Source organism: Lissotriton vulgaris, chromosome 6 (assembly GCF_964263255.1).
Source record: "Lissotriton vulgaris chromosome 6, aLisVul1.2, whole genome shotgun sequence".
Lineage (NCBI taxonomy): Eukaryota > Metazoa > Chordata > Amphibia > Caudata > Salamandridae > Lissotriton > Lissotriton vulgaris.
The window spans coordinates 980,154,978-980,181,801 of record NC_141694.1 but is presented as its reverse complement, the minus strand read 5'-3'; the positions used below and the strand labels follow the sequence as shown (position 1 = coordinate 980,181,801).

The following is a 26,824-nucleotide window of genomic DNA, read 5'->3' as shown; positions in this document are numbered from 1 at the left end:
CTGGGTGGCATGATAAGCCTCTAGATTAGATAATTCTCGCTTAAGCTCAAGGTTAATATTATCCTCTATCTTTTTAGTCTTAGCTACAAAAGATATAGTTTTGCCCCTTAATGCTGCTTTGAAACAGTCCCAGACAATCAGTCTGGGTGCACTATATTGATTGCAATCGAAGAACCCCTGGGCCCAAGATGTTATATGGGTTATATATTCCAAGTTCACAAGAAGCTTTCTATCAAAGGACCATTGTGGCTTAGGTCTAGTAAAACTGGGCAGGTCAAAAATAAGGGTAAGTGCGTTATGGTCAGAGATTGTTTTTGGGGACTTGCTTATATCCAGTAGATCCAAGTCCGCCAAGGATGTCATAATGTAATCAATTCGGACATATTTGTTATGTGGGTATGAAAAAAAGGTAAATCCGGAATCATTGTTTTTCCTCAAGTTTCAGACATCCTGTAAGTTGTGACTATACATCAGTTGGCGTAAAGCCCTATACACCTTAGGTTTACGTCCATTATATTTCAAAGGTAGACGGTTATCTACAAAGGTCCCTAAAGAAATGTTAAAATCTCCACATAGGATGAGAGGACCAGGCCAAGAGGCCAACTCTATGTCTAGATCACTAAACAATAAAGGATCATCTAAATTTGATCCGTATATTGTACATATAGTAGGACCTGATTCTAATTGAACTATAGCCCATCTGCCATGTTTGTCGGCCAATTTACGTCTAGGAACACCAAGTGCAGGTTTTGCTAAGATAGCAACCCCCCTTATTTTAGATGTTTGAGAGGTAGCTATGATCACATTATACCCCGGTATCTTTAGTAATTCTTTATCACATTCCGTAATATGGGTTTCTTGTAAGCATAGAATATCAGCAGGATCTTGCCCCAATAGTTGATATAATTGCGCTCTTTTATTTCTATCATTAAGCCCTGCGATATTCCAGCTGCAAAGTTTTACTCTCCCCATCTAGGATGGTAGATTCCAGACCTGACCTTCCAGACACAGTAAAACATGTTACCACAGATACCACAGCTACCAAGCAAACAGTTCGTAATCTCATTTCTCATTATTCCAATCATTTGATCCCGTACACAAGAAGATGCTTGACATTGTCTTATTTGAGTGAAGTTGCTCATTTTTATAAATTTTACCCCCCCCCCATACCCACCACCCTCCACCCCCCGTACACCAACCACCGAGGCATTTAGACTCTGGTAGAGTCTGTGGTGATGGTGAGACGTTCCCTGACCAGTACCAGTAACAATAGCCTTGTTTGTTCAAGAACCAATAGAGATGAGAGATGTGCATAGGTATTAAATCAAAGTAAAGAAAAGAAAAAGAGAGAAGAAAAAATAAAGGGAGAAAGAGATCGAAGGAGAGTTAAAAGCAATTAAAAGAGAAAATAGAACGATACAAAAAGAAAAAGGGAAAGGCCGCGAGAAAAAGGGGATAACAAAGAAAAACAGAAAAAAAAAAGATTGGAAATTATTATTTTAGCGTCCACAGTTCTGATGTGATAATTAAAAAGATTATATCTGCATGTATAACTGTCAAATGCAATAATGCCATATTACCATATGACCAACTATAAAGTAGCTAGTCAGGAGATAAAAAAAGGGAATGTTAACACAAGGGGGGCGACAGACTGACCCTCCAATACTAACCTATATCCATCCCGGATTCATTGTGAACACTCCATCGCTAATCAATCTCAGCATATTTTACACAATCAGTTAGATGACTATTATCGGAATGTCAAAACTCAGGTCAAACTGTCTAAGAATTCCTTAGCTTTTATCTCTGAGGTGAAAAATTTCACCTGGCCATTGTAAATAACCTTCAACTTAGCAGGGTTATTAAGATACACCTGGGCTTTTTTGTCCAAGAAGGGTTTGATCAACTGGCGGAGGCACCATCTTCTCTCCACTGTAGTGTGGCAAAAATCAGGTCTAACAAAATAAGAAATAGAGTCTCTGGTGGGCCGAGCTTCAGGTTTCACCTTGTCAGCAATGGCCTGACGGAGAAGAAAGTTTCCGAAATACACCAACACTGCATGGGGGTATCTTCCCTGCAATGAAGAGGCCTTCAGGGTAAATGGAACTCTATGGACTCGTTGAACTTCCATTTCCCAGTTCCAGGAGGCAAGCTCCGGGAGTGTATCTTTAAATAACTGGATAATGAAAGTGCGTACATCTCCCCCCTCGCTTTTTTCAGGAATTCCAAGGACGCGGAGATTGTTGCGTCGAAGGCGATTTTCCATATCCTCCAACTTCCATCTAACATCTTTTAGTTCCTCTTCGTGGATGACTGTGGCTTTTGCTTCATTGACCACTATTTTAATGTTGTTTTGAATACAAATTGCTTTATTTAAATGGATATTGCTGTGAGAAGCTTGCCTGGCATATGATGACCATTGATGTAAGTGGGCACCTTGCACTTGTCCAGACAACCCTTATGGTGGTTTAAGAGGTCTTAGACAACCTTAGAAAGCTATCCAAGTGATAGCAGTGTTAGAGCAGCCTTCATGCTTAGTCTTGAAGGAGTGTAAAACAGCTTGTTTCACCAGAATGCAATCCTTTAGTATAGACTACATATTTTTACAAATACCTTGTGTGGTTCTTTTTTAATTTGTTTATTGTATAATACTCTCTAGTACGTTCCAGTATCCCCTACACAGAGATATACACAAAGCACACAATACTATAGCTAAGAAATCACAGTAAATAGTATATGGTTTGGTTCCCCCCCCCCATGGTCCACTGTGTATTAGTGCTAAGAAAGTAGGTGGTTCAGTGGAGTCGCAGCGATTCCACATCCTCTCGACCTTGTCCGTAATTGAGCTGTGGTTCTTATGCACTAGTGAGTAGATAGGGACCCCACGGAAGAAACCCTGTGGAAGACAGAAGGGTGGACAGCCACCCCACCCGTGGATACAGTGGTAGCCAAGTTACCTATCCCAGGGAATCTGGGTGCATATGTGTGAAGTGGCATCGGAAACGGCTGTTGAACCCAATGGAGGACTTCAGGAAAGTTCCACTGCTAGAAGAGGAGAAAGTGTCCATCAAGAATCCACGTTTGCTTTCAGGTACTCTTCGTGGGAATCCAGAGGGGACAGAGTCTGGGTCACCTGGCAGTGACCAGCGGCTCGGTAGATAAATGCCCACTGATGTCAGTTGCTTCAGGATAGATGTCGACAACCTTGACTCTGCATCTGTGGGAATAGGCGATGTTATGGATGACCAGGAGTTGGATACGAGCTGTCGCACAAAAGATGTTGAATTCTGAGGGGTCGGTGTCCGGTGAGAGCACCAACAAGCCTGGAAAAAGCAACCCGCCCAGGAAGTCAGGAAGTTGCAAGAAGAGGACCAGCAAGGTCAAGGGGACTCGCCCTGACTCCCCTGCTTGTGGTAAGCCCAGAGCAAACAGGGGAGCCCAAAGAAGATGTAGTTGACCCTCCACAGGACCTACAGGCTGGAGGCACTGGAGTCCCAGGAGGACTTCAGGCAGCTTTACAAAACAGCAGGCCACGGAGGACACAGTGTGATGTAGCTGAAGATCTTTGCAGGAGAAGGTGCCGCAGGTTGGGGCTACTTGGATCCCAATGACTAATTGATAAGTTGCCAACAAGCATATGCACGTGCAAAAGTATGCTGTGCACAGGGTTTCAGCTAATGCAGCTCCCCCAAAGAATTCTGACCTCAAATTCGGTGAGAGGGCACCTCGGGAGATATCGAAGGGTTCAACAACATGGGTGGTGGCTATCTGAGTCCACAGGAGCTTGGTATCTTCAGACCAGTCAACAGTGTTGTGGTGCCTGCGAATGGAGGGGAGTGACTCCTTCACTCCAAGTGAGATTATCTTCAGGTGTCTTGGATGCTCCACAGGCCCTACACGGACTCTGTATGGTGCACAGGCACAGACGAGGCAGCAGACTGTTTGAGCCTGACTTCATCTCGCTTTCAAAGTCCAGAGTGCCCATACGGTAGAAGCGCAGTGGTTTCAGTTCTGAATCTTGTCCACCGCAAATCTAGGGACCTACAGACAGGTAAGCCCTTAAGTACCCTAAAGAAAAGGGTTGGGAAGATTCAGGGGTCCCTCACAGGGGAGGGTCTGGACAGGGGAGATGTTACTCTCATGTCCTTTGTCCAGTTTTGTACCAGAGCGGGAGCCAATGGCTCCCAGGGCTGGTTTGAAGTGGACTATGAACAAGGACACCAAATGCGCCCCTCATGCCGACTTTCAAGTGCTGGCAAGCGCACCCACCCAGCCCAAATACACTAAATCCTGCCTGGAAGGTGGTCACAACTCCCTGTGACAGGATGCTTATTGTTCTGCCTTCCCCTGCTCGAGATTGGCTCAGCAGCAGGAGGGCAGAAATGTGTCTCTGGTCAGCAGCAACCATTTTGTGCTGCTCAGGACTTGAAAGCTAGTACCAGGAACAGCAGGGACCCCACGAAGCTCGCTTCTGAGGGGTGGAATCATACCTCCCCCACTGGTTACCGGTGTGGAGGTATGAGTCCAGCATGTTCGACTGCAACAAACCCTATCGTTTTTAGTGTAATTTTCGAGATGGTCATTGCGCAATCGCGTAATGCCCCTCTATGTTAGTATATGCCTGCTTCTCTGACAACCCGGGAGAATGGATTCCGTAGGTTGCAGGGGTGTCCTTCTTGTGCAGGGGTACCCTCTCCCGTAGAACCAGGCACCCTGCCCTCAGGATTGTAAAGGCCTGCTATAGGGGTGACTTTCATGCTGCAATGGCAGGCCTGTAGGTTCCATTTTGAATGGTCTCTCATGGATGGCATAATACATGTTTTTGCCCATCGGAGACCTCTGGGGCACCTATGCCCTTGGTGCATGGGTACCATACACTAGGGACTGCTAAGGGTACCCCAGTATCCAATCTGGGATGGCACCTAGGTACTAACGCACAAGTTACTTACCTTCGGTAACGATATATCTGTAAGAAACAGTAGTTAGTATTAGATTCCTTCCCTTAGAATATTCCCAGGCGTCAGACTGGATCCGGAAAATTTTGCGAAGCAGTACCCTTGCGCGTCGGTAGGCGTCATCTGCGGCTCCGCATCCGTCGTCGGCGTCGTTGACACCGGGATGACGTCGTCGGAGTACTTAGACGCCTCCCACGCGCGCTGACGTCAGTTCTTATACATAGCTTTTCCACGCCAGAAACGCAGAGCCATGATAAAAACCAACACTGGTGCCATGAAACTAGGGCCCTGAAAGGGGATGACCTTAACCCTAGATATCGGTTCGCAGAACGGGGAGGATGGGTGGGGCGGTAAGAAATCTAATACTAACTACTGTTTCTTACAGATATATCGTTAACGAAGGTAAGTAACTTGTGCATCTGAAAGAAACAGGTTAGTATTAGATTCCTTACCGTAGAATAGATATACCAGCAATACCAACCCTGGTGGTGGGTCTGCGAACCAATGATCACACCAGAAAGTCCTGGAGAACGGAACGGCCAAAGAAGCCATCTCTCCGGACTTGGCTGTCCAGGCAGTAGTGTCTCGCAAAAGTGTGCAGCGAGACCCACGTAGCTGCCTGACATATGTCCTGCAAGGGGACCCCCCCCCCCGACCCAGGGCAGTAGTAGCCGCCGTGGCCCGAGTGGAATGGGCCCTCAGCCCAACAGGAGGCTCCTTTTTAGCCAAAGAGTAGCATACCTTGATGCACAACACGACCCACCGAGAGATGGTCCTCTTGTGCACCGCCTGACCTTTCTTAGCACCCACGTAACCAACAAAGAGTTGGTCATTCACCCGAAACTGGCGTGTGCGATCCAAATAGAATGAGAGTGCACTTTTTGGGTCCAGACGGTGGAGCCTCTATTCCTCTTTCGAGGTATGTGGAGGCGGAAAGAAGGTGGGCTAGGTGATGGACTGCCCGATGTGGAAGGCTGTGACTACCTTGGGCAGGAAAGAGGGTTGCGTCCGCAACACAACTTTGTCCGGATGGACAGAAAGGAAAGGAGGTTTAGAGGAAAGAGCCTGGAGCCCACTCACTCTCCTGGCAGAGGTGATGGCAACCAGGAATGCAGTCTTGAGAGTAAGGAGAAGAAGAGGACAGTTATGAAGTGGCTCGAAGGGAGCGCTCATCAGGTAAGTCAAAACAAGGTTCAAGTCCCACTGAGGCATCACGAAAGGAACGGGAGGAAACGTAGGAGTGATGCCCTTCAAAAACCTATTTACAACTGGGGACTTGAACAAAGAGGACTGATCAGGGAGCCTTAAGAAGGCGGAAATGGCAGAGAGGTAGCCCTTGATAGTGCCCAGAGCAGAGCCCTGCTGGGCAAGAGAGAGAAGAAAGAGGATAACCTCTGAAAGAGGAGCAGAAAGGGGATCCACAGTCTTTGCTGTACACCATGCCACAAATGTGTTCCACCTGCAGGCGTATACCGATTTTGTGGAGGGACGCCTGGCTGCCAGAATGACATTACAGACTTCAGGAGGCAAGCCAAATCGCCTCAACTGTCGCCGCTCAATCTCCACGCATGTAAGTGGAGACTGGACAGGTTCAGGTGGTGGACCGTCCCCTGCTGCTGCGACAGAAGGTCCTCCTAAAGAGGCAGACGAATCGGGGGATGGACAGACATGCTGAGTAGCTCGGGATACCGGTATCTTCTGTCAGGAACTAGCTGGTTGCGCCTGCTGAGGGTCAGGACTACAAGTCCCAGAAGGCTCAGCAGTGGAGGCGCGGTTAAAAGGAACCAACACGCAGTTCCGCACAATCCAAGGATCTTCTTGGGACCAGGAAGCGGGTTGAAGACGTCGCGAGTTGGCGTTTGCAGTTTCATTCGTTTGGGGCGAGGATTCACCCAAAGCGGAACCGGCGATTTCCGAATGCAACGACGGAAAGGTAGGGAGAGAAGAGTCGGGTCGCGGCTCTGTCTCTCGATTCTACCGCACTTCCTGAAAACTTGTACGGAGCACTTCGGGGGTAACTTCCGTGAGGCAACGCTCCTCCAACTTGCTCTGCTCTTTATGTAGGTTTTCTTTTCGGCAGCGGTGATTACTCCGGAAGGAGGAAGGCCAAGTTTGCTCAAAGACCATTGTGTGTTTGGATATCTTCGTTTGGACAGTGTGTTGATCCCCCCGTGAGGAGGAGCGCTGAAAGGGCATAGGTGACAAAAGGGCGGCGGTTATAGGACACCGTGGAAGCCATGCCTAATTCTAATCAGAGATTCGATAAAGAGGGGTTGTTCTAGAGTAGTGATTTAACTACGAGACTTCCTTGCTCCTGGATCCGAGTAACAGTGTCTCCAGAAGACAGGATCTGGGTGTTTATGTTTTGACTCTGGTTTCTGCCAAACAGAAAAAGAGGCTGTAGTGGTTTCCTCAAGAGGGCGAGGAGTATACGTTTTCTAGTCTGAATACTTGGCACAAGGGTCTGCAGTTAAGGTGATCAGGGTTTAGTGATACCTAATGATAGTAGAAGTTTATATGTATGTGGTATGTTAATGGTGTCTGTTTGTGTATTACAGATCCTTTGTCCCTGCAGTCCCCTCCCATCCTTTATCCCCTGCCTGATCTGACTAGAACTCTGTGTTTATCATTCTGAGTTCGGAACGATCTGGAAGCGGAACCCTTATAGCATCGTTGTGAGAAGTTGGCCTCATATATGATGCTCACTAGTTCTAGTGATCACCTTGTATCAGTCCAAACAACCCTTATGGTGATTGGTTGTAAGTCAACCTTATAGACCAGCTATCCTAATGGTAGCATGGACAAAACAGTCTTAGGCTAAACTCTTTTGGCATGTGAAGCCAGCTGTTTTACCACATATAACCCCTTGAATACCAAATGAAAGGAAACCACACAGGTAGTTATGAAAATAAACAAGATATTTATTAACTAACAAACACCTCTGAACTCTTTATGAGATCAGAGTGCTAAGCACATGACAAGACTCTTTAGAAAAATACGTTAAGTTGCACAAGTTACAATGTTGCCCTAGGGGCGCAACAAACCATATACTAAACAATTGGTATAAGGAAGTCGATAGAAGGAATGGAGCTGTCCAGAGGCTGTAGGATCGCTGGGACTAAACTACCCTAACTTTAGGTAAGTAATAGGAGGCCCACGGAACGCGTGTGCAGAGTGTGAACTCACACGCGAGATGCGTAACAACGTCTATGGACAGTACAGTTCAAGAAAAAAAAGTGAGTACGGACAATCCTGACTAGTTAGGACTAAAACTACTGTGAAACTGGACACTAGGAGAGTCAATCTACCCTTGAGCACCGAAATGCTCTTGTTACCTCACCCACGGGCTGCGGGTGCATAGGTGCGAAGTCGTGTCGGCTTTATGCGCCGAGACACCTTAGGGTAATTGTTTGCGCAATAAAAATTCCACAAAAAAAAATAAAAAAAATAAAAATAAAAAATAAAGTCTATGGAGCCTGGAAGAAAATATGCTGCAGGCGACCAGGAGGAAGATGTCCGTGTGATCCAAGGGTGGATCAGGAATGCTGAAGAACTGAAAGCAGAGGGGACAATGTTCAAAGTCACTAGCCAGTGACTGGAGTGGAACCAGGAAGGAACCAGATGCTGTCGTCGCGATCAGGTGAAGAGTGGACGCTTGACTCTGCAGCCACGTGAACCAGGAGGTGTCTTTGATGACCAGGATGGAGGCACGAGCTGTCCCACGCAGACTCTCGCTGTCGGCGGTGTTGGTTCCGGATTCGGCGTCAACAGGCCTTGGCAAAGGCAACCCACCCGGTGAGTGGAAAAGACGCCTGGTTGCGGACCAGGAGGGTCCGGGGTGCTTCTCCTTGGCAGGGAAGCAAGGGCCAGTCTGGAGCAACCAGACCAGCGGTGTTGATGTGGATTGTCGTCTAGGAGGCCACTAGCCAGCCGGCAAGTGACCAGACAATGCGTCAAGCAGCAAACAGGCAGAAGGGCCCCACGCAGATCTCGTGGATGCTGGAGGGCTGGTCTTCGGTGCAGGAGCTGCTCGGGGCTGGGGCTTCTCAATCCCCAAAGCACTTCGTCGAGGTTACCTCAGAAGTCGTGCTGGAAGCGAAGTGCAGTTTCTCTAAGATGGCCGGTCCCACGTGTCTCGTCGCACCCACGGATCTCAGCTGTGCTGCAGATGTGAGTTGAGGTCGGGGAGGTATGGGAATCCGGGTCTCGTCAGGCTCTGAAGTCTGGATCCTCGAGGGAAGACGACAAAGTGAAGCCGCTGGACGCTTGATGGTGCCTGCTTGTGCAGGGTGGACAATCCTTGCCCACAAGGGAGATTTCTTCAGTCTTCTGTGTAGAATGTCGAAGTCCAGAGTTTCTTCTTGTAGAATTTCAGTTCAGGATTAATCTGATTTGGAATGGGACCTCCTACCTTTATCCTACTAAAGGGGGCTGCACTATCACTAGGTCCCTCCCATGGTTGGGACCAGGAAGGGGGGTGGTTACACCCCCTATCCTTTGTCCGGTCTCGCCCCAGAGCTGGGGCTGGAGTGCCCCAGCAACTGGTTTGAACCGGTGTATACACAGGGCACCTTGTGTGCCCCAGGCATGTCTCATTCCTTTCAGCCCGGGCCTACCTAATACACAAAATCCTGTCTGGGGTGGTGCTAGCACCTCCCAAGGCAGGAAACCCTTTGTCCAAGCCTCCCTCGCTGGAAGGACTCCCAGCAGCAGGAGGTCAGACTTGTGTCTGTGGTGGCAGCATCCATTTTGTGATGCTGAGGCTCGAGTTAACTTTAACCGGGATTCACAGTTAGGTACATGTCGGGTCCCTCTAAAAGGGTGGAATGCTACCCCTGTCGCCAGAATTGGCAAGGGGGTAGTATTCCAATTCGTATGACACCTTACTCGACATGTTTTGATAATGCTATGCCAAAGTTAGCAATAACCGCGAGGTTATAATGCACTTAAGAGTATATGGTATAGCGTTATCATGGAAACAGCTAAAGGACTTGGTTCCGAAAGCTGTAGACAGGCTCAGCTCATGCCAGGGCACTATCTCACATAATTCCAAGCACTCTGTCTCCAGGATTGTTAAGGCCTGCCATAGGAGTGACTTATAGGAGTATATGTGTCCATTTTAGGTTTAGATATAGGTATACTATATCTAAAGCAAAGGGTGATTACACCACCTTGCCCCAGCTGATTGATCAGCCAGTTGTGTCAGATTTGGATGGCCAGCCAGGGGTGGCATAATACATGCTGCAGCCCCTGGTAGGCCTTGGGTTCACTTATGCCCTGGGTACCTATGGTACACTGTACAAGGACTTACAAGATTGACCCAATACCAATTGGTAAATGCACCTAAAGTACATGGATGTCAATTTAGAGAGAGAACAGCTAGGCTGTGGGTCTGATTAGCAGGCCCACAGCCAGGGAAAGTCGTAAACCAGTGAAGCAAAAAGCAAAAATCTGGGGTGACCATAGGATTGCAGACCCTACTCTCCTACAATCGTCCTGATCCTGAGGAGCGTGAGAAGCCTGACATCTTCGTGCCCAGTCCGGAGCCACAAGGATAACTTGGGCCCGGTTGTGCCTGATATTCTTCAGCACTCTGGGCAGAAGTAGTATAGGCGAAAAGGAGTACAACAGACCGCAGCTCCACTCGCGACGAAAAGCGCCTCCGAGCGAGTGCCGCCTTGGAAATTCCAACGCACAGAACTGATGACACTGCACGTTCTCTTCTGTAGCAAATAGATCTAACAAAGGCTCTCCCCACTGCTGAAAGAGGCCTTGCGCCACGTCCGAGTTCAGACGCCATTCGTGATCCATCATGCACCGATGGCTGAGTTTGTCTGCCCTGGCGTTCAGGGAACCTGCCAGGTGTTGAACCACCAGGGTCACGCCCTGATGTTCCAGCCAATGCCAGAGCTTGGACTAGGAAGGCTTTGAGGCGGATGCTGCGGGGGTGGATGTGGACTGGCCTAGCCGTTGTTCCCGGGCACCGCCACGGCGGTTACCACGTCCACCACCACGCTAGATGGCAGGACGTGTGGGGGCACCCCTTCCTTGGCCACAAAAGGACCAAAAGGCAGCAGGTGGCTGGCGCTGGGCCGACTGGGCCCAAGTCCTTAAAGCGCTCAAGCCCACTGTCTGCCTTGTCGCCAAAGAGGCGACGGCTATCAAACGGCATGTCTATAAGGGTGTTTTGGACATCAGCTGAAAAGTTGGCAGACCTCAGCCAGGCGTGGCATCAAATCGCCACTGTCGTTGCCATCGCTCTACGTAGCGAGTCCGTTGTATCCAGTCCACATCAGATAGAATACCGTGCTGCATCTCGACCCTCCGCAAGGGCTTGGGCGAGTTTAGTCCGGGCCTCCTCCGGACATTGTGGCTGCACGGCCGCGACCGTGTCCCACAGAGAGTGGGTATAACAGCCCAAGAAGCATGCAGTGTTAACTGACCGCAACCCCAAACTTAGGGAGGAGAACATTTTCTTTCCGTACTGTTCATACCTCTTGGATTCCCGATCGGGGGAGCCGTCGGGAATGCGGTCTGGGAGTTAGAAGCCTGGATGACCAGGCTCTCGGGGGGGGGGCTCATTAAACGGCAGCAGAGGCTCCGAGGAGCTTGCCTGCAGTTTAAGGACCTCAGTGAGGAGGTTAGTCCTCATGGCCGCGACGGGGAGTTCAAGGGATAAGGCCTTGGCCGCCCGCGTCAACACCACACTATAGGCAGCCCCCTCCTCCGTAGCCACGGTAGGGGAGAGACAAAACCGGTGTCTGGCGAAGTGTCCAGACCACTGGCATCCCCAAGCTCACCTGCCCAGTCCTGATAAGGCTGGCACTCACGTGCCAGAGGGTCCTCAGACCACCCCCAATCCTCCTCGCCACCCATCTCCTGATACTCAGGGTCAAAGGATGGGGCCAGGTCATAGAAGTAAAAATCTCCTAGCGGCACCGCTCTGGCGCCAGACCTGAATCGAGGGTAGGACCAGGGACGGCGGCGTCCTGGGACGGCGCCGGGGGCGACAACCTGGGGGTCGGCGCCGGCGAGGTCTTAAGGTCGACCGGCGACGACCTGGATCCGGAGCCGGATCCGGCGGGGCCCTGCGGCACTGGGACTGAAGTTGCCGACGGCACCGGGGCCAAAGCACCCGACGGCAGCAGGACCGAGGCACCCGACCCGCTTGGGGGCACTGCGGAACCGCCGCAGAACCCGACGGAGGAACGAGTGAGGAAGGCCTCGATCTCCTCTGGCGTCATGTTCTGCCTAGGGACCGGCGGGTATGGAGCAGGCCGCGACGCCTGCGGCTCCGGCGGAGCCGCGTTGGCGGTGTCGCCCGAACCCCCGGCCGTCAGACGAGCGTCGGGGGGAGTCAGAAGAGCGATGACGCCTCTTCGACTTCTTGTGCCTCTTACCTGAGGACTTGAAGCCCGAGGAATGATGTCGACTCCCAGAGCTATGACGACTCTGGCCCCGCGACCGGTCCCTCGACAACCTTCCAGACCGGGACCTCAAACGGCGGGGGGCCGACTGCCAGAGCTCGAGGCGCTTGCGGGACCGCTCCCGCCGAGCCTTCGAATTCAAAGCCTGGCAGTCGGGGCATGACTCGTCGTCGTGGTCGGGCCCCAGGCAATGAAGGCACCGGCGATAGGGGTCGGTAACCGACATCAGTCGGCTGCAGTCGACGCTGGTTTGAACCCGGGCATCCCTACCGGCACCGTCGGAGTCGGTCGACTCGAAAAGCAGATCAAAAAGATCCAAAAAGTTCAGTAAAAAATGGACTAAAGGGTACTACTTTCTCCGGACCTGCGCTTTCTGGCACCGAAAAAAGAAGAACTAACGTCAGCGAGCGAGGGCGGCGTCTAAGTACTCAGACGACGACGATGGACGCGGAGCCGCAGACGACACCTACCGACGCGTAAGGGTACTGCTACGTAACATTTTTCGGATCCAGTCTGACGCCTGGGGCTATTCTAAGGTAAGGAATCTAATACTAACTGTTGGACAGGCCACATGAAGGGCCGCTCTCCCCCGGCCCAACCAGGCCTCAGCCCAGTCCCGCAAGTACCACACACCACCATTGCACGTCCTCCGTCCCCTCAGGGACCCCTGCCCTCGAGCCTGCCGACCTCGTGGGTCCGATCCACTGCCGGCCCACGCGCCCAGCCTGGGGCGCCATCTTGGACACTCCACCACGAGGCCGCCTGGCCCCCGATCGACCTCAACCCTGGGCCTGGCCCGGCCTCAGACATTCCGGCACCACCCTCCACCCAGGAGGTGAGCGGGCTACTTGGCAAGTCAATGGGAGCAAGAGGTGCCGATGGCTCTCCCCCACCAAGTGCCGCTCGCCCATCGCCTCCCCGGGCGCTGGCTCCACCCCCCTGCTGGGTGTCTGGACTCCCCCATCCCGGACCTCCCGACCTCCAAGTGCGAGGGTCCGGACATCAAAGCACGCCAGCCCTATAACTGGGGCAGCTCCAGAGCAGGAGGGCAGTTGTATCTTGGAGTCGAGAGACGTAAAGAGGAACTCATCCTGGACGGACTACTGGCGCTGCCATAGCTCTGTCCTGTGCACCATCGTCCTGCCTGTTGGCGCTGCCACAGCCGTCGTAACCTTCATCCTTCATCGTCGTCGGGATCTGCTGGCGTGGCCGCGGACCGTTGTAACCGTCATCTTCTACCGGGACCTGCAGGCTCCGCCGCGGACCGTCGTCCTTCCTTCATCCATCTCGGGACCTGCTTGGCTCCTCCACGGCCCGATCATCCAGAACGCCGAGCTCGAGGATTGAGAGCTATTTTTGTACTCATTGGTAACTAAGACTGTCCCGCTACCCCTTTCCTAAACCAGAGACTAGAACCGAGGGGACCCCTGAGTCCAGACCTCCTTGTATCCATCATCGTAACCTAAGAATTGCATATAAAGTCTCGTTAACCTTCAACCTTGTGTGGTGTCCGTCTGTGGGGGGGAAGTTACTTATCTGTACAGTCGTTGGAGACGGCTCTCCCTGGAGACCTCTCCCCGTAACCTCGGCCGACCCTCCCGGTCCGTCTAACATTGGTGGCAGCGGCGGGATCCGAATCACCGCATAAACGTACAGAGAGTAGCTCACCCCACGACGAAGTCACAATGACCACGAAAGAGAGCGGATCAACCGAGAAATTCCAAATGGAGAAATTGGAGGAGTACAACCATCGTGAACTTAAACAATTCTGCATCGAACTGGGTATCGCTACCACCGGACTGAGTACCAAGGACGATTTTAAGCATGCCCTGGAATCTTGGGTAGAAACCGGGGCTGCCGGAACCCCTGATCAAAGCACCGTAGAAAAAACGACCACGGCCCCGGAAGGGCAAAGAACGGGTCTCTCGCAAGACGAGATCCAGGAAAGAGAAAGGACCCGACTACACGAACTAGAAATGGCCCGACTTAAAATGGACATTGAACTTAAGTTGGCCGAACAAAAAATCAACTTAGAGCGCCTGCGTCTCCGAGAAGAAAGAGAGGAGAAACAGAGACAAAGGGAGCTCGAGGAAAAGAAACTAGCGTACGAACACGAACGAAACCTAGCCGAGATCAACCTACGCAAGAAGGATAAAGAAGCAGGGGTGCCCGAGCGACCCCCCACCTCAGGGGCCACAGACAAAAAGGTACACATCCCCAAGGATGTTGTCCGAGAATACTTCAGAGAGGACGACATCCAGCAATGGTTTAAAGCCTATGAAATCGCTATGACTGCACACCGGATCGATAGAAGCGACTGGGGAGCCGGTCTCTGGGGAAGATTCCTCAATGAGGGCCGCGACACCCTACTACAGCTCCCGGACCACCAGATGACCTCCTACGACCATATGAAAGCGGCCCTCCTCACCCGCTATGGTCTCACACCCGAGATGTACCGTCAGAGGTTCCGAGACTGCACCCGCATCCCGGGTACAACTTGGGTGGACTATGTAACATACTTTAGCCGAGCCTTCGAGGGCTGGATCCGAGGAAGCAACGTCACGACCTACGAGCAACTATTTAACCTGATGGTATGGGAGCATCTGTCGAACAATTGCTTCATTGAACTCCGCCAACACCTCCTCGACAGCAAGTTAACGGATCCCCGGCAGCTCGCAGCCGAAGCTGACCGGTGGGAGATCACCAGAGTGGGCCGGAATGGGTCCTACGAACAGAACCGGAACAACAATGGTCAGCACCGACCCAGAGGAGGAGGAGGGGGCCAAGGGCGAGGAAGAGACAACGCCCCGGTCGCCCCCGCTACCAACACCACCCCCCCGGCCAACCGGGGCAGCACCCCAGCGCGACCGGGGTACAGAGCCAATGTCACGTGTCACCGATGTCAACGAGTCGGCCACTATGCGAACGACCCAAACTGCCCGCAGTACCAGAGCCCAAGACCCCGCCAAGTGGCCGCTGCAGCCCTAGGGGAAGAACAGATCTCCGAGGAACAGGAAGAGTACGAACAAGAGCATCAAGAGTGGGAGCCAGCCGCCATGACTCTAGCCTGCTTAGGGGGGAAAGACATGGTCCCGCGGGTCCCCCTACCCGCTAACACCCAGAAGTACAGCCAATGGGTGAGCATCAATGGACACCAGGCCGAAGCCCTTCGTGACACCGGGGCCAGTGTAACAGCCGTCCGCTGTCACCTGGTGGCCCCAGAACAGTATCTACCGAACATTCTCTGCCCTGTACGATCAGCCGATAACTCGGAGAGCCTGTGTCGGATGGCCTGCGTCCCCTTCGAATGGGGGGGGGTCTCCGGCATGTTGAAAGTGACGGTCCGAGACGATGCCCCCGTAGACTGCCTCCTGGGCAATGACCTGGAAAGCTCTCCGTGGGCCGCCGTGGAGCGAAAGGAACACCTGGGGATGTTGGGCGTCCCAGACTGGGCGTGCGTCACCACCCGTTCCATGGCCGCCCATGCCAACCACCAGCCAGAAGAACCCGAATGGCCGGCGCCACCGCCTCCGGTCGCCCCGGCCGAAAACACCGACCGTAACATTCCCGCCGAACCAGCTCAACCTACCGACCTCGCTAACCTCGACCAGTGGCCTCAAGAAGGGGGGCCCACGCAAGAACAATTTCGCCAAGAACAGAAGACCTGTCCCTCCCTCGAGGGACTCCGCCAGCAAGCGCTCGCCCAGAGCGCAGGGGATACCCCCGGAACTCATTGGGTCTACTGGGACAATGATCTGCTGTACAGCGAGCAAAGAATCGCCGAGCTGGGGAGCAACCGAGTACTAGTGGTACCCCTCCGTTTCAGAGACTTCCTGTTAAACCTGGCCCACGATGTCCCCCTGGCAGGACATCTGGGACAAGATAAAACCTACAGTCGCCTAGTGACCCACTTCTTCTGGCCCAAAATGAGAAACGATGTGCACCAGCATTGCCGATCTTGCCCCACGTGCCAAGCCAGTGGGAAGAGCGGCCGCAAACTAAAGGCTCCCCTGCAACCTTTTCCCGTGGTCACTACCCCGTTTGAGAGAGTCGGAATAGACATTGTGGGGCCCTTGGACCCACGCACAAAACAAGGCCATCGATTCATCCTGGTGCTAGTGGACCACGCCACCCGCTACCCTGAGGCTGTTCCTCTGCGAACTGTGACAGCCCCGGTGGTCGGCCGGGCCCTGATGGGGATCTTCTCCCGTGTGGGCTTCCCCCGAGAAGTCGTCAGCGACAGAGGCACGAACTTTATTTCCAAATACATGAAGTCCCTCTGGCAACAGTGCGGGGTCACCTACAGATTCACAACCCCCTATCACCCTCAAGGGAACGGACTCGTTGAGCGGTTCAACCGCACGCTAAAGGGAATGATCGGGGGGTTGGAAGAGCCCCTCCGTCGCCAGTGGGATGTGCTGCTGCCGTGCCTCCTCTTCGCGTATCGAGAAGTCCCCCAGAAATCCCTGGGCTTCAGCCCATTTGAACTGCTATATGGACACCCAGTGCGAGGGCCGCTCAGTCTCGTCAAAGAAGGCTGGGAGATGCCTCCGCTAAAGAACCCTCCAGATGTCTTCCGGTACCTCCTCACCCTCCGCAACCAGACCCGGCGGTTCAGAGAACTAGCGAAGGCCAACCTAGAGGCCAGTCAAGAGGACATGAAAAAATGGTATGACCAGAATGCCTCATCCATTGAATTCGAACCTGGCCAACAGGTATGGGTGATGTCCCCCACTGAGCCATGCGCCCTGCAAGACAAATGGACGGGGCCCTTCAAAGTAATAGAGCGCAAGGGTCCTGCCACTTATCTCATCGACATGGAATCCTCCCGGAACCCTCTCCGGGTCCTCCACGCTAACAGACTAAAGCCCCACTTTGTGCGAACAGAGCTCAGCCTCCTGATGGCCACAGACACTGGGGTTGAAGAAGACTCCGAGCCTCTCCCTGACCTCCTACGGACTCAAGAGCAAGACGGCTCCGTGGATGGGGTCCGGCTCTCAGAGGCCCTCACCAGAGAACAACGCCAGGAGTGTCAAGCCCTCCTATCACAGTTCGCCAGCCTGTTCTCCCTCACCCCGGGTGTCACTTCCTGGTGTGTGCACGATGTGGATACCGGGGACAGCCCCCCTATCCGCCACCGGGCCTACCGCGTGCCAGACCGGGTACGGGCCTGCATCCAGGAAGAAATAGCCAAGATGCTCACGATCGGGGTCATCGAGCCCTCAGACAGTCCCTGGGCCAGCCCTGTCGTACTGGTCCCCAAGGCAGCGGCCCCCGGCACCACCCCAGAACTCCGGTTCTGCGTCGACTACCGGGGCTTGAATGCGGTCACCAGAACAGACGCGCATCCCATCCCCCGGGCAGATGAACTAGTCGACCGAATGGGAGCTGCCCGCTACCTCAGCATCTTCGACCTGACAGCAGGCTATTGGCAGATCGGCCTCACACCCCGGGCGCAAGAACGTTCTGCCTTCTCCACCCCCGATGGCCATTACCATTTCACGGTCATGCCCTTCGGCATGAAGAATGCCCCAGCAACATTCCAACGGCTCGTCAATCAGGTCCTGGCGGGGCTCGAAGGATTCAGCGCCGCCTACCTAGACGACATCGCTGTATACAGCCACCATTGGACCGAGCACCTCCACCACCTCCGAGCAGTGCTGCAAGCCCTTCAGCGAGCTGGCCTCACGATCAAGGCCAGCAAGTGTCAAATTGGGCAAGGGTCTGTAACCTACCTCGGACACCAGGTGGGAAGCGGCCTAGTGGCCCCGCTACAGCTGAAAATTGCCGCTATCCAGGCCTGGCAGCCCCCCATCACCCAAACCGAGGTACGAGCCTTCCTGGGCCTCACGGGCTACTACCGAAGGTTCGTAAAAGACTATGGTACCATAGTGGGGCCCCTCACAGAACTCACGTCAAAGAACCAGCCCAAAAAAGTCACCTGGACCCCAGAGTGTCAAACTGCATTTGAACAATTAAAGGCCGCCATGTGTTCCGCCCCTGTGCTCCAGGCCCCAGACTACAGCCGGGAGTTCGTCGTCCAGACGGACGCCTCCGACCAGGGCATTGGGGCCGTCCTGTCTCAAGTGAACACCGAAGGCCTTGATCAACCGGTGGCCTTCATCAGCCGGAGACTCCTACCACGGGAGCAACGCTGGAGCACCATAGAGAGGGAAGCCTTCGCTGTGGTATGGGCCCTCAAGAAGCTCCGGCCCTACCTTTTCGGCACCCACTTTCGGGTGCAGACCGACCACCGACCCCTGCAATGGCTGATGCATATGCGGGGGGAGAACCCAAAGCTGCTACGCTGGTCCATCTCCTTGCAAGGTATGGACTTCACAGTCGAACACCGGCCTGGGCCAGATCACGCCAACGCGGATGGCCTGTCCCGGTTTTTCCGCCTCGACGAGGAGAGTCCCCAAGAGGATGGGTAACTCTCCCCGCCTTCAGCTGGGGGGGACGCATGTTGGACAGGCCACATGAAGGGCCGCTCTCCCCCGGCCCAACCAGGCCTCAGCCCAGTCCCGCAAGTACCACACACCACCATTGCACGTCCTCCGTCCCCTCAGGGACCCCTGCCCTCGAGCCTGCCGACCTCGTGGGTCCGATCCACTGCCGGCCCACGCGCCCAGCCTGGGGCGCCATCTTGGACACTCCACCACGAGGCCGCCTGGCCCCCGATCGACCTCAACCCTGGGCCTGGCCCGGCCTCAGACATTCCGGCACCACCCTCCACCCAGGAGGTGAGCGGGCTACTTGGCAAGTCAATGGGAGAAAGAGGTGCCGATGGCTCTCCCCCACCAAGTGCCGCTCGCCCATCGCCTCCCCGGGCGCTGGCTCCACCCCCCTGCTGGGTGTCTGGACTCCCCCATCCCGGACCTCCCGACCTCCAAGTGCGAGGGTCCGGACATCAAAGCACGCCAGCCCTATAACTGGGGCAGCTCCAGAGCAGGAGGGCAGTTGTATCTTGGAGTCGAGAGACGTAAAGAGGAACTCATCCTGGACGGACTACTGGCGCTGCCATAGCTCTGTCCTGTGCACCATCGTCCTGCCTGTTGGCGCTGCCACAGCCGTCGTAACCTTCATCCTTCATCGTCGTCGGGATCTGCTGGCGTGGCCGCGGACCGTTGTAACCGTCATCTTCTACCGGGACCTGCAGGCTCCGCCGCGGACCGTCGTCCTTCCTTCATCCATCTCGGGACCTGCTTGGCTCCTCCACGGCCCGATCATCCAGAACGCCGAGCTCGAGGATTGAGAGCTATTTTTGTACTCATTGGTAACTAAGACTGTCCCGCTACCCCTTTCCTAAACCAGAGACTAGAACCGAGGGGACCCCTGAGTCCAGACCTCCTTGTATCCATCATCGTAACCTAAGAATTGCATATAAAGTCTCGTTAACCTTCAACCTTGTGTGGTGTCCGTCTGTGGGGGGGAAGTTACTTATCTGTACAGTCGTTGGAGACGGCTCTCCCTGGAGACCTCTCCCCGTAACCTCGGCCGACCCTCCCGGTCCGTCTAACACTAACCTGTTTCTTTCAGATTTAACAGTTTAGGGAGAAAGCAGATAGATTGGAGTCCTGATTAGCATGATCCCAGTCAGACTCGTCAAAAACAGCATCACATAAAGCTAAAAGTGGGGGTAACCATAAGAAGCAGATCCTACTTTCCTACAATCGCTTAAAATCCTGATGCTTTTTTATTAATAAATGACTGTCTTTATAAGCAATAGGATTCAACATTAATATAATAGTGATCACATGTTAGAATCCTAAATCATATTTAAGGTAGTGGTCTCGACAAAATCAAGAGGCTTTCCTTGAATATCGATGCATGCCTTGAATATCGATGTGGTCCACTCTTGACAAAGCCAATAAGTCTGCCTATTCTATATGGATGTGGTCACCCCTCGGCGCAGCCCGAAGGCATACCTTATTTAAAATGGTGCCCCCTATATTGTCAACAATCCCTACTACACATAGTATTGTAGTAGGTCTCGTATAGAGGCCATTCCCTCATGAAGTTCAATTGTGCACAGCCTTCACCCAGTACAGAGGCCTTCGCAAACCATACTATGCACAGACTATGTGGGTAGACTGTGTGCACAGCTCACTTCCTCCTGAGAAAACACCTTAGCCCCACTAGGTTACAAGTCCCTATTACACACAGTGAGTATGTGGAGGGAGTGGGCTCTTCACCTACTGTTTTTGCACAGCTCTTCAAACATTCTTAGATAGCCAAGGCCCTGCTTTGTAGAGTTAGGTATGGTATTACTATCTTACTTCCCATTAAAAAATCCTAAAACTTAATTAAATCTCTTTAACCTTTGATTTTTTTCATAGAATAAAATACCACACGATCACTGACATTGATGAACACGAAAAACACTGACATTAGCCAGAACCTCCCCCCCCCCCCCCCCCCCCCCAGTGCCTTGAGGGTGATTAGCCGCACTCTATAAGAACCCTGATTGAGTTATACTTCTGCATGCTAACTATAGCCAATGTGTGCTCCCACAATTAATTGCTTATGACTTCATCCAAGTACAATTCAATGCATCATTGATGACATCACTGATGACTGATGAAACAGTACTTAATTTCATATCTGAAAAGCTGCTAAGTGGCGCAGAATCATGTAAAACATACATTTTGCTTCAGATATAGATGCCCCCTTAGGTGAACCAAATGCCTCCTACATACAGCATTCACCCTGTACTGAACACTTTGGTGTATTACCCACATGAGGTCCACTACCCTTAGACACAAGTGGCAGGCCACTGCCGCACATGGTCTTCACTCGCTGAAAGAAATGGGTTCTCCATGGAAGATCGTTTAGACACCCAAGTCCCACTAGGTATCCAAGCCTATACTATGCACAGAGTTTGCCCTGTAATGAAACTGCCCACAAGAGTTTAGCAATAAGCAGACAATGAACCAGGTAAAGGTTGGAAAGTAGCATCTAAGAGAAGCCTTCACCCTGTGCAGAAACCCTCTATGAGAGTTAGTGGCTGTGGGTGCCCACAGGGAATTGTGGTGGTGAGGGCCATACTATGCATAGTGTTTTTCCTGCACCGAGAGCGTCTGAGTTTGTCAACCTCTTGTGGAAAATCAAGCACACATGGGTGGGCCAGTGTGTGTGTACTCTCTTCCCACCAATGCACTTCTCATGCAGAGCCCACTCTCCTAGGGAGCTTGCAGTGTCTAGTAAGAATACGCATGCACTAGCTACAACCTTTGGCGACCTCTTGTGCATTATCAATCTGTAAAAGCTTTCCCCCATTGCAAAGAGATAAGAGTCATCAAGTCTCTGTGCACTGCCCAAAGACCATGCATAGCATTCACTACCAGAGAGCTGATCCCCTCCCCCCACACTCAAGACACATTTAGTGTAAACATTTGCAAAATTATAAACTAACTATTACCAGTAAAGCGGTTATAGAAAATTAGGTCAGGATGTGCCTTATTGAATACGTTGGAGTATGATACACTATATCAAATTGTCTGAAGACACTCAAAACAGATAGACTCACCAAAGAACTAACATATATTTTCACCTTCAGCCTTTCTAAGGTAGTACTCATATATCCTCTACAACATTTCACCTTCTACCTTTCTCACGTAGTACAAGATATTTATGGTCATTGATGCGATCGATATACGTATAGATATTTTACACTAAAACCTTAGGGTTTCATGTACACAAAATAATGAAAGAAAAATGAGGTTACAGGAAACAATTGCCTATATAATATTGCACTTTAGCACAGAGTTATTTAGCGCAAAATTAGTATATTTATAGTTTTCAAAGAAAAAAGAAGAAAACATCTGGAGGGTTTTATTTCCTCTCCTCTAAGTGAGAGGAGTTCACTTCATATTGGAATATTATGATTGACATTGAAGAGGTATTAAGGCAAAGAGTACACCCAATGGATCACACTTTAATTGTATACATGAAATATTATTGAAGATCAATGTCAAATGCTGTTACTTTAAAATGACAGGGAGCAAATTTGGGCTGTTGCCCTTTAAAAAAGTACACACCAAATGTGACCACTCTATGGTTCAGTTGAAGGCTCTGGCCGAAACGCGTAGGCTTCTGCTGCTCTGCACCATGACAAGTAAATATAAAATGAAAATACATTGGTCTGTGGAGATCCATACCAGACTGGGCCGTTTTTCCTGGCCGTATTTGAAATTCGCATTGGTGATTACTGGGAATTGGCGCAAGGAATGTGTATCTTATATAAATATACTACGGAAAACTATAATACACTGAAGTACATCTTTCCTTCTACAAGCCGATATGCAAAGTGGGTTTGTCCGGTCATGAGGTTGGGGGGGTTGGGGGGGCGATGTGGGCTTTCCCTCACTTTTTCACGCACCAACACTTGCATCTCATTAGTTTAACTTACATCTAGTGGTGAACACCCACATATTTTTAACTTAGTGGGTATTCACTAGGTTGGCACATTTGCACTGGATTTTGATGACTCCCACAATTGTAAAGTAGACAAAACAATGCATTGTTTGATTTATGCAATAACGAATATATTATGCACAGAAATATCACACACCAGTTCATGTCTCGTAATTTACACATCACTTAGACAAATATATATGTGTAAAACCCAACTTTTTCAAATCGTTCTCTGTCCATTAGATGTGAATCTCTCCTCGAATAACAAGGAACGAACTTTGGTAAAGTGTTTTGCGTAGCCTGATGTTGTTCTTTCTTGAGGCATGTTTTTTTTTTTTTTTACTTAAAGACTGTAATAATGTTCTTCTCAATTCCTTGCTCTCCAGGAGGAACTTTGTTGACCCTGTGGAAAACTGTCACGTGTTCAGATGCAGGAAGGAAAATATGTCGAGGAATTCTTCAAAGCATGATTACAGGCGAAAAACCTTCTCTCTCCCAATTACTTGAAATTCTGGCACCTAGTTCTCTGACAACTAATTGCATCACTGATCCATGAGAATAATGTTTATATTTTACAGATGGAAAGGAATAAGTTAAATCTGACTGCTTTCTCCAAACACCATACCAGCTTCTTAATTTCTGTTTTGGTTTTGTTAAATTCACTTTCGAGATTATGCTTGACTCATTAAATGAATTTTACCTTGTTAAAATATATAAGCTTTCTAATAACCAAATAGTTTAACGGTCTATAATGTTGGCAATACAGAAATAAAGCTGTAGCGACCGACCGAATGTACTTTATTGTGGCTGATGTTTTCTTCAAAGGTGGACATTGAAGGTATATGAACATTCCTGCTCTGTGAAGACGACTATATTTTTAAAGAAAGTAGGAAACGTTATCACGCTGAGTCCCTGTTGCATTAAGAAAGAAGTTGCCTGGCATGCCAGGTAGGCTGCCTCAGTATTGAAAGGTGTATGTCAAAGACAGAACAAACACCCTAAAACCGCAAACATGCTTTCGTCAATATTTGACATTGGAAGGTGGGAATGAGGACATGAAGCAAAAGATTTATGTTTATTGCCAAATATTAAACGCAAAATGTGCCCAACGGTACACGCAGCAGAGCAGTATTGTCTTTTTCACACTGAATGCACACAACACAATCCGGAGCAGTTCATACTTTACCTGTGACAGGGAAGCTTGGTCATCTGTGCTGGAAGCAAGGAGACCACACGCTGCTGAACAGTTAATTATAGAAGAGGCAGCAGCAGTGGGAACTTCCGACACATGCAAAATAGATATAGCACAGGTAGAAGAAAGCCAAGTGTAAGGGCAGAGGCCTACTTTTATTTTTTTTTCCTTAGGATTTGTAATGCGCATGGCTGCCTCAGCAACGAGGCGTCCCAGCGCAACCAGAGACCCGAGAGAGAGAGCGAGAGAGCGCAGCCTACAAACTCAACACCAGAAAGAGGAAACAACCACGTTTTTATAGTTTTAAGGAACATCAAAAGATTGGAAATATCTCTAATGTGTGCTGGGAGCGAGTTCCAAAGTCTTGCCGCTAAAAAGCGGAAAGAACGACCCCCTGCCCTTGCTCTCCGAACACACGGAGCACAGACAAGCGCAAGGTCGGCAGATCTCAATACTCGCCCAGGCACATAAGGTGTCAGGAGGCAAGAAAGCCCACCCGGGGCTTGATGCGTCAGAATCTTATGTGAGATACAGAGCACCTTAAACTGGATACGTTTCTCAATTGGTAGCCAATGGAGCTTAGGGAGCACATGTGCCACCGAGCAGGATCTAGGCAAGGTCACCAGAAGGCGTTCTGAACCCTCTGCAAGCGTTTGTATTTGGCGCTAACAAGGCCAGTATTAGAGTGTTACCGTAGTCAAGCCTGGAGAGAATGGACGCCTGACAATGGTTTGACGAACTCTAGGGGGGGAAAAAAACACCAAGCAAGGGTTTCAACCCTCACAAGAGCCCGAAGCAGACAGCAGCAACAGCTTTTCTCTGCTTCTCAAATGTTAGTCTGTTGTCAAACCACAGGCCCAGGTTCTTCACAGCCTCACAATGTGACGGGCGGGATTGAGACGGCCCGGGCAACACTGCTCCGACCAAAGCTCCCGGTCCTTGCCAAATAGCAATATCTCAGATTTACTGGCATTTAACTGTAAACAGTTTGCCGTCATCCAATCTGAGATAGCTAGCAGATCCTCCTTAAATTTCTCCAAATGAACACAGCAGTTTTTGGAGAAGGCGATTACCAACTGGGTGTCGTCGGCGTATGACACCAAGGACAATCCCCTGTCTTTTGCCACTTCTACCAGGGGTCTCATATATAGATTGAACAAAAGTGGGCTTAGAATAGATCCTTGAGGTACCCCCTGGCGCAGGGCACGTACCTGGGAGTGGAAGGGTGGTAATGAGACCTGGAACGTCCGATCTTCCAAAAAAGAGCGGATACACTCCAGGGCCCCATCCCTAATCCCAACTTCCCAGAGGCGTTCGAGGAGAATCGCGTGGGACACCGTATCAAAAGCGGCACTTAGGTTCAACAGTGCCAAGGCCGCTGAATCTCCCACACCCATCCTACTCTGAATGGATTCCGATACTGCCAATAGCGCAGATTCAGTGCTATGCCGAGGCCGGAACCCATGCTGTGATGAATCAAAGATACTGTGCTGTTCAATAAATTTGGATAGCATAGAATTCACGTGTGCTTCCACTAACTTGGCCAAGAAAGGCAACTGGGATATGGGGCGATAGTTGCCCGGGTCTTCCGGATCAAGAGTAGATTTTTTTATCAACGGAATGACTTTGGCGTGCTTCCATGCCCTAGGAACAGAAGCTGACCTAAGAGACAGATTCGCCACTTCTAAGCTCACCGGAGCAATCGATGAGTGAAGCTGATGAAAGTAAGTTGGTGACAACAAATCAGCTGGAGAGCCTGACTTGATTCTATGGCATAAGGCCTCAAATTCCAGAGGCGTCAACAGTGGGAATAATGTCAAACAATTACCCTCCACAGTGTCCACCGCTCCATGCGCCCCTACTTTCACAACAGGAGAGGATGCCTTAGGAAAACCACAATAAATCTTCTCAACTTCATTCAAGAAGTGCTGCGCTAGTACCTCACACTGGCAATTGGAGACTATACAAGAGGTTCTAGGAGCGCCTGCACTCTTCATATTATTGAGCAGAGAAAAAATGGTCTTTGCAGGATTTGAACTTGCCAAGATCTTGTCTGCCACATACTCTGCCCGCGCTCTCCGGATGAGTTTATGATAATTCTTAATTGCCGCTCGATATTCAACTTTTGCAGCTGCCTCATAGGAGTGACGCCAGACCCGCTCCAGCTGATTACAACCCTTTTTTGCCCGAGTCAGTGAGTCATTGAACTACGGGTTAGAGGGCCCACGCTCCTTTCCACCTTGTATAATTATCCAAGCCAGCCATCAACCATTCTTGGAAACACAGATCTGCCCCCTCTATATCCAGGGGTAGTTGAGGTCTGTGCTCATCAAGCCAGACAGAGAGCAATTCACAATCTAATTTATGCCAAGGCACTTGGGAAGGTCGTGACACAACCACTCTCCCCTGCACTTGCAAAGAGAATGTGATCAACCAATGATCAGTCCAGTCCTGTGGAGTTGGTGAAACCATTTAAAAAAAACAAATGTTCGAAAAAATGGGATCTAAAAGGTGACCAGCAACATGAGTTCCCTCAAGAACGTGTTGCAACAGCTGAAAGGCCTCAAAATCTGCCAAACAACTGACAATCTCAGCTTTCCCCCCATTCTCAAGATGTAGATTGAGTTCCCCTAATATGGTGAAATTTGCCGCTTTACTGGCCAGATGCCCGGCTTTGCTCAGAAGATCTTCTCTGAACAGGCCAGAATCCCCCGGGGCCTATAAACTAACAGCCTGATTCATCAAGGTGAGTATTTGCTATTCCTTAATAGCGATTATTAAGGAATCGCTATTAAGGAATAGCAAAATGCTATTCACCAAGAAATCGCTAAATA

The 26,824-nt window shown here is 50.9% G+C and overlaps 1 protein-coding gene across 1 annotated transcript in view; it reads left to right on the top strand.

The window, feature by feature from the left end:
• The window catches only part of C6H6orf58 (chromosome 6 C6orf58 homolog), a 951,187-nt gene extending 927,594 nt beyond the window's left edge, over nt 1-23,593 (top strand). Inside the window, exon 6 of the mRNA XM_086927013.1 lies at nt 23,185-23,593. Within this exon, the coding sequence (XP_086783139.1) occupies nt 23,185-23,354 (170 nt within the window). The 3' untranslated portion in view covers nt 23,355-23,593. The remainder of the gene's footprint in view (nt 1-23,184) is intronic.
• Nucleotides 23,594-26,824: the final 3,231 nt, after the last annotated feature.